We start from the raw sequence: 12,132 nt of genomic DNA on the forward strand, positions 1-12,132 counted from the left end.
CTTATAGTCATCACTGCTGCCTGAGACTAAGTCCGGGCTGGCCATCTAGTTGACCAGAGTCACTGTGCAACAGTCAGTACCTGTGGCCATCCTGCGCGGGCAGTTTTGGGAGTGCTGGCCGACCGGGTTCCTCAGAGGGGGAGGAAAAAATGGGGAAGAGGAAGCCCGCCTTCGGCACCCCTGGGAAAGGGGCCTTGTTCGCCACCACACACCCCCACTTCCCCGTCCCAGCTCGGGCCAGGTGTGAAAGGTAGGAATGGACGCCAATGTCGCCATGGGCTCCACACACGCGGTTCCCCTTCCCCCGACACACACCCTTTCTTCCTGCGACCGTCCTCCACGAGGTAGTCCCCTGGGGAAGGAGAGAGGCCAGAGGCCAGGAGCGAAACAAAGCCTTGTGTCAGAGGGCTGACTTTCAATAGATCGCAGCTAGGTAGCTGCTCAGCTAGGAAACTTGACTCAAAAGCAGGTTGTCTACCAATGGTTCAGCACCAGGTTCCCCATGAATGTGCCTTGTGTGAAGGGCAAGGGGGCGGCCCCCTTTCCAGTCGCACCCTGTTTGCCAGGAATAAGGGCTCTCCGCATGGGACCGCAGACCTTGTGTAATTGAGACTTGGTGGCTATTGTGTTTGTGCGTGGGATCGACCCTCAGGCTGGCTGAATGTGAGGCTCAGACCCCACTACAGCATGCAAGCTGCTGCGCAGATGCTGACCACAGGAAGAGGCATTCGCCTCAGCGGGGTCTGTTGTCTGGAGATCTCCCTTTAGATATGCTGCTTGTGAGGCTAGTTGGGTCCTGCTCTGATGTTGTCTGAAGCTGCCCACTGGTGGGTTGGTTCTGGGCTTCTTGGGAGGAATTTTGGTGCAGGCCAAGGTCAGCCACTGCCTGGAGAGCCAGGCGGCCCTTTTCCCGTGCCTGCCCTTCCTGCCATTCTCCAAGTGGCTTCTGTAAATCCTTGGCTCTGTGATGCCTCCTCAGCTAGTCTCCAGGTGGTTATTCAGGGTGATTGCTCCTTCATTTAGTTGTAATTCCAGTTTGGTCCTGGGAGGAGGTGAGTGTAGTAGCTTCCACATACTCCACCCCCACCTTGAAATCTGCATTTGCAATTAACATTGGAGTTGTCAGGAGGACCCATGAAAGGACTGAAGGAAGAGGACCATAGCAGCGTGGCACACACCTGGTCAGCCACAGCCTTGGCGGTGTTCTGCGGCTCCTGGGGACCTGCAGGTCGGTCAGTGAGCTGCTGTAGGGCTGCCCATGGCAGCTGCTGCCCGTCATTACTTAAAGGATTCTCTCACTTCTGTTTTGTTGTAAGTTCACACATTGATTATTGAGAAGTCTCTTTTGATTTCAGAATGTAGGCATATTGCTTATAGAACCAGGTGACTCCCAGAGGGTCCCAGGAGCGGCCGGGTGCACGTCTGGTTTCTAGGCTGGCTGTGGTCAGGAGGCCACATTTCACAGCTCCGGCCATAAACCAGGCGTGCGCTTCTGTTTGATGTATGACCAGGGGTTTTGCTGTGCTGTATGGGGGGTACGGAAGACATAGGTCTGTTTCCCCTTGGTCTAAAACTGGATGTCTGAAACACAATTGGCTTTTAGATATTACTGATGTTTCCAGTGACATTGAATACATTCTTTTCAAATTAGAATAATAGGTCTTTATACTATTTTAGATTGTGTGTGTGTGTCTGTGTGTGTGTCCATGTGTGTATGTGTGTGTGTGTTGGTGTGTATGTCCATGTGTGCCCATGTTCATGTCCGTGTATGTTTGTGTATATGTCTGCGTGTGCCCATGTGTATGTCCATGTATATATGTGTATGTATTTCATACATGTATGTGTACATGTGTGTGTATTTCATACATGAATAAGTGTTTAGAAGTATTTAGGAGAGAAACTTTAAGAACACTAATGTCACCTTGCAGGAAAGTGTGTGTGTGTGTTTTTTAAAAATATATATATTGATTTCAGAGAGGAAGGGAGAAAAAGAGAGAGAGAGAACCTCAATGATGAGAGAGAATCACTGATCAGCTGCCCCCTGCAGGCTTCCCACTGGAGATCGCTCCCGCAACTCAGGCATGTGCCCTTGACTGGAATCGAACCCAGGACCCTTCAGTCCACAGGTCATTGCTCTATCCACTGAGGCAAACCAGCCAGGGCTGCAGGAAAATTTTTAATTACAGTTTAAATATATTTATCATACATGACAGTTCCGAGTTTCATATTTCACCCACATGAGTGAAATCATACGGTTCTTGTCCTTTTCTTTCTGACTTCCTTCACTTAGCTTGATGCTCTCCAGATCCACCCATGTTGTGACAAATGGCAGTATTTCATTTTTTATGGCTGAGTAATATTCTCTTTGTATATGTTACCACATCTTTATCCCATTATCAGTTCAAGGATATTTACGTTGTTTCTATGTTCCACTTCATAGGTTTGATGTATGATATTTACATTGTCATTCATTTAAAGCATTCTCTCACTTCTGTTTTTTCTAAATTCACACATTGATTATTGAGAAGTCTTGCTTTGATTTCAAAATGTAGGCATATTGCTTATAGAACGAGGTGACTCCCAGAGGGTGCCAGGAGCTGCCGGGGGAGCAGGTCTGGTCTCCAGGCTGGCGGGGGTCACTAGCTGAATGTCCATGGGGGAAGTACCCATGCCTTCTGGGGTCCCTGCAGGCCCCCTCCCTAGAGTGTGGGGTCTGGGTCCTTCCTGGGCTAGTGGGTGGCTAGAGCAGCATACAAGCTGCGCTCTTCTGGGGGCTCCTCTGATGGGGAGGAAGGGGGTGCACTTGTCTGCTGTCTAAGGGCCAAGAGGTTCAGCTGGGAGTAGGTGACATCCTGGGGGGCGTCAGGTGCAGCCTGGAGCAGGGCGGGAGAGAGAGAGGGGGATGACACTTGGTTGGGGTTGGGGAAACCTAGAGGTCTGCAGAGAATGGGACTCACCAGACTGTTTATATGTCTGTCCTCTTCCACTTGTCTGCCCTTTGTGTCCAGCAATTCCTCTGACAGGGAGGAAGGAGAGGTGGCCATTCCCTGCCTGGGTCTTGATGTTGAGTGGTTCACCAGGGTGTACGTCACTCCCTGGGGGTCTTCATCCTGCCTGTTCTGCTGGAGACAGTGCCTCCTGTCAAGTATCCACATGTTGCCAGGGAGACTGCTTATACTTTAAATAGAGCAGGTCCCTCTCCTGGTGGAATCTGCAGGGCCTTCCAGAGCCTTGGGGCCTCTGGATGCTTCTATGGTTCTGACTCTTATCCTAACACGCTCTCTCTTGCTCACTTGGCTCCAGCCTCATGGCCCATCCTCCTGAAGAAGCATGTCCTGCCTCAGGCCGTGGCACCGGCTCTTTTCCCTGTTCCTCTCCACACCCCACCATGCACTCTATCCCCTCCTCTTGCTTTATGTTCCTTCACAGCACTTTGCTCTCTGGGACACTGTCTGCTTGTTTGCATATTGTCTCCCTCACGCACAGGGGAGCTCGAGGCGTGTGGAGACAGTGTGGCTCAGGGCTGCACCGTGGCCCCCAAATGGAGATGATAAACAGTGAGCCCATCACATGTGCTGGGTGAATGAATGAAGGGGATCCTGGGGACCTGTGGATGAGTCACTTATTCCTGCCTCCTCCTGAGACCTGGGGCTGCACAAGGTCAGACAGAGGATGAGGGGCCGGCAAAGGGGGCCACGTAGGAGGGGCCATGAGGTCACAAGGAAACCAGGAGAGTGAGTCACAGCAGGACGACCTGGGGGCCCAGAGGGGAGGTCAGTGTGGACGCTGCTGAGAAGCAGGTGAGGTGGGACAGAGGAGGGTCCGTTGGAATAAACTGGGCAACAGAAGGTCCTTGGTGGCCTGGACAGGAGCAGGGGTCTCACCCGAGGGTCCAGCTCCACACTCTTTCCAAGCTGCGGGTCCTTCATGGCAGCATCTGCTGGGGCAGAACGGGGGTGTGTCTCCTGGCAGGGCCCCTAGATCTGAGGGCTGCAAACCCCGCCTGCACCCAGGAATGAGGTGCAGAGCCAGGTCACTCAGTGTGCATCTCAGTCCTTCCCACCCCTGACCCCACACCCTCCCAGCATAACCCTCCCCACCCCTTCCTGAAATCCCTGTGCCCCCTCCCCCAGGGCAGCTGTTTCTTCCCCTCACAGGCTGCAGCACGGGGAGTAGACAGGAGTGTTAAGGCACAGTGCGGGCCAAGGTCAGTGAAAGTAGGGGCCTTTGGGGCAGGATGACACTCTATTGACTGAGCCAAACCAGCTGGGGCTCCACATTTCCTGATTTGAGGTTCTGGGGAAATCTTTTTCTCAGCTGACCTCCAGCTATTTGGTTTTCCTGTGGCAGGTGCTTGGAGCTTTCCCTCCTGTGACCCAGGTCACCCCTACTCACCTGATGTGCTGCTTTTGCTCTGACGCCGGAATCGGAGGAAGAGGAAGAGAAGGAGGGGGAGCAGCAGGACGAGACCCACTGAGACCCCGATCAGGATATTCCGGTTCCATTCAAGACCTTGAACACAAGTGATGTCATGAATGAGCCAATGACGTAATAAATGAGCACCTACTGTGTGTGAGGCACATGCTGGGGTCTGTCATTCATCTCTTCTAACTTCACAACAGTCATGCGACAGGGATTGCTCACCCCACCACCCATTTCACTGAGGCTCAGAGAGGTTAATCAGAAGCCCCGGGTCACCCAGCCTGGGCGGGGCAGGGCTGGGAGTGGAACCTGGGACAGGGGGTTCCCTGTGTGTTGTTGTTACTGTTATTATTGTTTTAATCCTCACCCAAGGATATTTTTTCCATTGATCTTTAGAGAGAGAGTGGAAGTCAGGAAGGAGGGGGAGAAAGAGAGAGAGAGAGAGAGAACATTGATGTGAGAAAGACATATTGACTGGTTGCCTCAAACATGTGCCCTGACCAGGGTGGGGGATCAAATCAGCAGCTAACGTATGTGCCTTTGACCTGGGACCGAACCTGCAACCCTTTAGTTCGTGGATTGACACTTTAACCGACGGAGCAAAATTGGTCAGGGCATTATTACTATGATTGCAAAATTCATGCAAGGGGCTTGGCCCTCGCAGCTCTGGCTGGCCCTTACAGCCCCGGCTTCATCCGGAAGGTCATCTGGAAGGATGTCCAGACGGTTGTTTTGCTGTTTGGTCTAAATAGCATATTAGCTCCTTATTATATAGAATTATTATTATTATTCATGCTGTCCCTGTACCTGCAGGTAGAACCACCCCTCTCCATCCCAGCCCAGATCCCTGTCCCACTCTGCAGACTGACACCCCCCCTCCCCCACAGTGGGGCCTGTGCACGTGGGACGCCTTTGGGAAGGGCAGGAGGTAGGGCTGGGTCCTTCCTGAGCTCTAACTGGGCTGGGCTGTGAGCTGATGGCCTTTGCTGTGAGGGAGGTGGGGGCCTGACCCACAGCCCATGGACCAGGACTCGGAGGAACAGACTTGTCCAAGGTCCCACAGGCAGGAAGGAGCAGAGCTGTGATTTGAACCAGGGCTGAGGCTGCTTCTCCTGACTCCACGGCTGCTCCTTGTAAGGCTGTGGAGGAGACTGAGTCCCCAGCACACATGCACACACAGAGAGAGACACACACACAGACACACAGGTGCACGCGTGCACACACACACATGCATGGAGGCACAGGTGTGAACACATGCACAAATGCGCCTGCACACACACACACATATACACACTTGCACACAAAGTGTCCTGGCAGCCTTTGGGGAACTTGGTCCCAGTGAGAAGGAGGAACGTTCCTCAGGCCATTACCCAGGAAGTGGCTGAGCCAAGACCAACACTGAGTTCCTCCCACTCACCACCTCCCCCCAGACCCTCACTGAGTCCTCTGCGGGCCTGACTTCCCGTTGGGGGACCAATCTTCAGAGGCTCCTCAATCAGGAAGGGGGGTGAGGGGTGGGGACTGCTCCTCCCCTGGTGGTCCCCCAGCATCTCCCTTCCCCAGCCCCCCTGGGAGACAGGCCGAGCCCCAGCAGGGGGTCCTGCTCTCTGTGGGGATCCGGCCTCTGCTGGTCACACTCCTGTCTTGGTCTCTCTGGTTGAAGCCACAGGACTGGGGACTGGAGGGTCGGGAGGGGTTCCTCTGGCCCTTCTCCTTCTGGGCAGCTCCATCCTCGCCAGCCTCCCTCTGCCCACGGGAGCATGTCTGGGCCTCCGGGAGGACGATGAGGATGAGAATGAGGCAGGCATGGGATCAGCTCTGGCTCATTCCATCCCTCTGGGAGGTGAGAGTCGCCTCTGGGTGGCCCTTCTCCTGGTACTACCTCATGCCCATTGTAGCCCAAGGTCCCCTGGGGGCAGGGCCCAAAACTGACATGAGGACATGGGGGCGGGTCTAGGGCTCCTCACCTGAGACCACCAGCTCCAGGGGGTCACTGGGGTGTGACAGCAGGTAGGGGGAGGTGCTGTTTGAGCCATAGCACCTGTAGGTCCCCTGGTGGCCTGAGCTCACAGGACTGAGGGTGAAGGTGGCCTGAGAGGGTGCAGACGTGTCCTGCAGACGAAGGTGCTGGGGAGGGTCCAGTGACCCCTCCCTGTGCAGGTAGAAGGTGTCAAACCAGATCTCAGAGCCACACTGCAGGGTCACGTTCACTCCCCAGGGCACTGAGGGTCCCGGCTGAGCTGAGAGGGAGGGTTTCCTGTACATTCCTGGGGAGAGGAAGGTTGTGATGTGTAGAGAGCCACCCCTCCCCTCACGCTCCTGACCCTGAGCTGAGGGACCTTGTCCTTCTCCAGCGACTCTGTCTGTGACCCCTCCAAGCTACTCTCAGTCCCCCTGGGGTGGTACCTTTTATCTCCATGACCTCACTCCCTTTCTCCCTCCCTCCCCTAGGCCTCTGCCCAGCTAAGCCTTTGCTCCAGGCCCCTCTCATGGACCTCATCACCCCCAGTTGACCCTGGGCCAGAGCCCTGAGCAGACCCTCAGGACAGGAGCAGGGCTGGCTCCTCACCTGCCACCAGGATGTCCAGGGGGGCGCTGGGGGCCGACCACACAGAGGAGAGGTGGTATCCACTGTAGCATCGGTATCGGCCCCCGTGGGTGCGGTTCACGGGGCCCAGGGGGAAGTCGGGGCTGTTCTGCCCATGGAGGCGCTGGGGGTGTGTGAGCCCCTCATCCTTGGTCAGAGCGAATGTGCCAAAGCCAGCCTCCGCGTGGCACCGGAGGGTCAGGCTGTGTCCAGGCAGCACCAGCGAGCCTGGCTGGGCCGAGAGGGCGGGCTCCCTGTGCACACCTGGGAGGAGGGGACAGTGGCATCGGGGACACCCCACATCGCCCACTGGGCTGCAGTGAGAGGTCTCACATGTCCCTCCCTGAGCCTCCCGCCTGTGGGTCTGTCCCCAAAAGGCCAGACCCCATGAGCCCAGGTCTCCACTGGGCACACAATTCATGTCTGTCATTTTGGGCCCAGGAAACAGATGGGGATGCACCCGGGCCTGTCCCTCACCTGTGACCTGGATGTGCAGAGGGGCACTGGGCTGTGACCACACGTTGGGGTAGGTCCTGGAAGAACCATAGCATCTGTAGGTCCCCCCATGGGAGGGGCTCACGGGGCCCAGAGGGAAGATGGTCTGCCACCTCCTAGCATGGATCCTGGGCCCTGACTCCACGTGTTGGGGCGGGTCAGCCCCTCCCTCCTTCAGCAGATGGAAAGGGCCTGATGTGAACTCTGAGCTACAGGAGAGGGACACGTTCCCTCCTGAGGCCACCACAGGGCTTGGCTGGGCTGAGAGGGAGGGTGCACTGTACACTCCTGAGAAACGAGAAAGGGTCTGTGTTAAAGCGACCATCACCCTCATGTCCCAGGGGTGTTCTGTGAGGGGTGAGGTCCCCTGAGGCCACACTTTGTTCCCTCTGCCTGTGACCTGGAGCCCACAGTGGGGAGGGGACCCGGTGTCTCCCTTACCTGTCACCACCAGGAGCAGGGGGTCACTCCAATGTGACAGTATGTCCCCAGTGGTGTAATATGCGCACTGGTACAGCCCTGCATGGGATTGGGTCGTGGCTTCAATGAGGAAACCGGCCTTGTTGCTGGAGTCCTGTGGGATCCTGGTTTTCCAGGGCTCAGAGCCCCTCTCTTTATACAGAACATAGGCACCAGCCTGCAGGGACCCCTGACACCAGATGGTCACAGAGCTCCCCTTGGTGACGATGGAGTCTGGGTCAGCCCAGATGGAGGGTTTGGGGATGTCTCCTGGAAAGGAATCAGACCTGAAATGTCAGGGGCGTCCTTCTCCCCTCATTACATGAGTGAGGCAAAGATGCCATTGAATGAGCACCTACTGTGTGCGAGGCACATGCTGGGGTCTGTCACTCACCTCCTCTCACCTCACAGCAGTCAGGCACCAGGGATTGCTGACCCCACCCCCCACTTCACTGAGGCTCAGAGAGGTTAACCACGTGCCCCAGGTCACTCAGCCTGGACAGGGCAGGGCTGGGACTGGACTAAGCTTCCTGGAATAAGGACTGTGGGTTCCCTGTGCTGTCCTCATGCTGCCCCCTGGGGGGACACTAGCTTCGTGCTCTGGGTTCCTTCTGTGCAGGGGCCTGTCCACATCTCATCTGGAGCTGAGGGTCTTTCTTCATTAAGTGCCCCCAGCACAGCAGAGACAGGAGGGGAAGGGTGAGGGGTAGGCTCCGGATCTCTCTGGTTCCATGTCCTCCATGCAGGTCCTGATACCCTCTTGGGAAGGTCAGGCTGGGCTGGGCTCTGCCTTCCTGAGCTCTGTGAGGCCCTTATGTCACCTCATCTCCCAGCAGCCTGTGAGCAGGATGGGACCAGGGATGAGCAGACAGGAACCCGACACTCAGAGGAGAGAAGGGACTGCCCAGCCCCACAGCAGGAGCAGCAGAGCCAGGAGCTGAACCAGGGCTGATCCACCCTGTTCCCTCCTCTGAGCTGAGCCTGAGCTGAGGGGGAGGACCTGGATGCCTGGACTCTTGTCCTGCCTGTCCCTCCCTGTACAGTGTCACCATCACTGAGACAGAGGGGACAGGCCCCATAACATCATGTCCTGGGCGCTTCCCTGTGAGGCCCCTCTCCCAGGAGGTTAGAGCCAGAACAGATAGGAAATGTAAGATCTGGGCTATGATTCACTTTTTTAACACGTGCAGACATGGAAGCCCAGGGAGGGGAAGGGTGGGTCCAAGTGAGAGACTTCAGAGGTTCCAGAACCATCACATGGCTCAGCCACCACCTCCCCATGGAGACCCCCACTTCCACTCTGTGGCCCTGACTCCCTGGGTGGGAGAACTGATCCCCATAACCCTTGGGGCCCATGGTTCCCTGAAATGTGTCCCCAGAACGGCCTTAGGACACAGCCAGCTCTTAGTACATGGGCCGCGTTAGGTCCTCAGGCTCAGAACTGCCCAGGGGAGCTGTCTCCCTCCGAGCAAAGGGGACCACGTGGGAGGGGGGCAGCATTCCAGGAGGCCTGGGAAAGATAGGAAGAGGGGGAGACACTGAGGCTGACCCCGGAGACCCCCTCACACAGAGTCCTCACTAAGTCCTTCCCACTGTCCACCTGGCACCTTCTGGAGCAGGTGAGGGGGAGGGATGGAGAGGGACAGGGGTTTATGAGGGGAAGATTTCCTCTCAGTGACCATTCCTACAGGCCCTCCCTCCCAATCAGCCCATGATTGTTCTGCGGACAGGACCCTGAGCTGACAGCTCAGCAGAGAGGGTCAGGGGCCCTCACCTGAGACCAGGAGCTCCAGGGGCTCACTGGGGAGTGACAGCAGGAAGGGGGAGGAGCTGTGTGAGCTGTAGCACCTGTAGGTGCCCCCGTGGGCTGAGGTCACAGGGCTCATGGAGGACTCCGCCTGGTACTGCTGAGCTCCGGGCTTTGATCTCAGATGCAGGGGGGGATTGGCTGCCCCCTCCTTGGACAAAAGGAAAGTGTCCCTTGGGCTCTGTGACTGACACAGCAGGGTCACGTTCTCTCCTGAGGCCACCCTGGGGCCTGGCTGCACCGAGAGGGAGGGTCTGTCAGGCAGGTGTCCTAGAGAGAGGGAGGGAGGGTGAGGGCTGCCTGCCCACCTTGTTCTGCCCTGAGAGTCACCAGGCCTCTCTCTGAGGACCCGCCTCTCTGTCTGTCTCTGTTTCTCTGTCTCTCCCTCCCCTCTCCCACCCTCTGTCTCTCTGTGTGTCTCTCTCCCTCCCTGGGGCCTGCACTTTCATTCTGGCCTCACCACCTGAGACCCCAGCAGGGCCTGTGCAGAGTTTGGTCCCTGACTGAACCTATTGGCTCCTCACCTGCCACCAGGATGTCCAGGGGGTCACTGGGGGCCGACCACTCAGAGGAGAGGTTGTATCCATTGTAGCACCTGTACTGGCCCCCGTGGGAGCTGATCACTGTGTCCAGGGGGAAGTGGGCCTGAGAGAGCCCAGCCTGGGGCTGCAGGACAAGGCTCTGGGGGAGGTCCCGTCCCTCCTCCTTGGACAGAGCAAATCTGTCATAGCCGACATCAGAGCCCATGAATGGGCCCTGCTGAGTAGGAGGGAGGGCCTCCCAGACTCACCTGGGGAGACCAGACATGAATTACAGGGGTTGCTCCTCCCATAACCCCCTTCTTCTGGCCGGGTCCCCAGATCTCAGTTTCTCTCTGTGTCTTTGGACCAGGAGCCCCTGTGCTCTTCTCACCCCACCTTCCCACCATCACAGAAAAGATGCCAATAATGTGTCTCGTCCTTCAATCCATGGATGGGACAATAATGGGACTTACCTGTTACCAGGAGCTCCAAGGGGAAACTCAGTGGTGAGCATACCTGGGGCCTGTCCTTGTAACAGCCATAGCATCTGAATGTCCACCTGTGGCTGGGTGTCACGGGGCCCACAGGGAACAGGGCCTGGGACTGCCCACTGGGCTGTGGCTGTGAATCCTGGGTCCAGGAGAGCCTGTGATCTCCTTCCTCAGTCAGAATGAACGTGTCAAATCCCTGCCATGAGCCACACTGGAGGGTAACATTCCCTCCTGAGGTCACGACAGGGCTGGGCAGGGCTGAGAGGCTGGGTTTGCTGGAGGATCCTAGGAGAGGAGGAGGCAGCATGTTAAATGGGCTCACACCTCCCTCATGTCCCCCAGGGCTGGGCTGTGAGAGGGGGACACCCTGAGAGCAGACCCCCTTCCTGAGGGCAGAGCCTGAGGCTGGGACCCCTGAGTGTCCTCTCACCTGTCACCACCAGCTCGAGGGGCTCACTGTGCTCTGACCAGCTATTGGAGCTGAGGTAGTGACACTGATATCTCCCTGCATCATGCTCTGTCATGTGTGAGATGGAGAACTTGGCTTTGTCCACAGGATCCCGTGGCTTCTGTATTTTCCATGGTGCTTGGCTTCCCTCTTTCTCCAGACGGTACTCCTCAACCCCTGGAATCCCCTGACACCAAATGGTCACGGGGCTCCCCCAGGATATCACAGGGCCTGGCTCAGCCTGGAGGGTGGGCTTGAAGAGGGTCCCTGGAAGGATTCAGAGCCTGAATCACAGGGCATTCCTACACCTGTTCCCAACTCTCAGTACCAGATGTCCCCCATCTGTCAGACATATCTGCACTCCTTCCCAACCTGCCTGGAGGATGGCTTTTGAGGAGTGGGACCAGGGAAAACTGGGGACAGACTCACCTGCCTGCACTGGGGTCCTGAGGCCCACACTCAGCCCTGGAAGAGAGTCCCTGTGAGAGATTAGCCCTGAACCCTGAGCAGCACCCTCCTCCCCATGAGCCCCCTGAGTCCTGGGGTCCAGAGAAACCAGGGCTCCCCTCCCTCCTCCCATCTCACCGAGGCAGAGCAGGGCCCTGAGGGTGAGGGTCATGGCGTCTTCTCCCTGTGGCCTCAGCTGAGCAGTTGGAGGAGGCCACGGGCCAGCAGGATGGACAGAGAGCCGCACGGGTGGTGGTCACTTGGAGGCCGATTCTCCCTGTCACAGGGCTGTCACTTCAGCAGCCTGCAGGCGAGGGCACAGCCTCTCTCTAGGAGCCCAGCTCTCATTTTCATGGTGAAGCAGGAAATAGACCCGGAGCCTCCTGAGACACCCCTTGCAGGTGAGGTGACCCACGCACGTCGTTCCATGTCAGAGCCTCCCCCACGGGGTCTCC

General features: G+C 57.0%; 1 protein-coding gene across 1 annotated transcript; it reads right to left on the bottom strand.

The window, feature by feature from the left end:
- Positions 1-2,164: 2,164 nt before the first annotated feature.
- Positions 2,165-11,849, bottom strand: LOC308530705 (leukocyte immunoglobulin-like receptor subfamily B member 1; the record flags this gene model as incomplete). The annotated part of the gene is given in 16 exon segments (XM_081107393.1): positions 2,165-2,873; positions 2,958-3,119; positions 3,885-3,937; positions 4,396-4,512; positions 6,390-6,689; positions 6,992-7,273; positions 7,487-7,792; positions 7,946-8,250; positions 8,785-8,800; positions 9,738-10,040; positions 10,295-10,534; positions 10,537-10,560; positions 10,765-11,067; positions 11,213-11,497; positions 11,660-11,695; positions 11,816-11,849. Coding segments are annotated over 16 exon segments (2,910 nt in total). The 3' UTR covers positions 2,165-2,729.
- Between the last annotated feature and the right edge of the window lie 283 nt (positions 11,850-12,132).

The sequence above is a fragment of the Myotis nattereri genome (genome assembly GCF_964212035.1).
Source record: "Myotis nattereri genome assembly, chromosome: 15".
Lineage (NCBI taxonomy): Eukaryota > Metazoa > Chordata > Mammalia > Chiroptera > Vespertilionidae > Myotis > Myotis nattereri.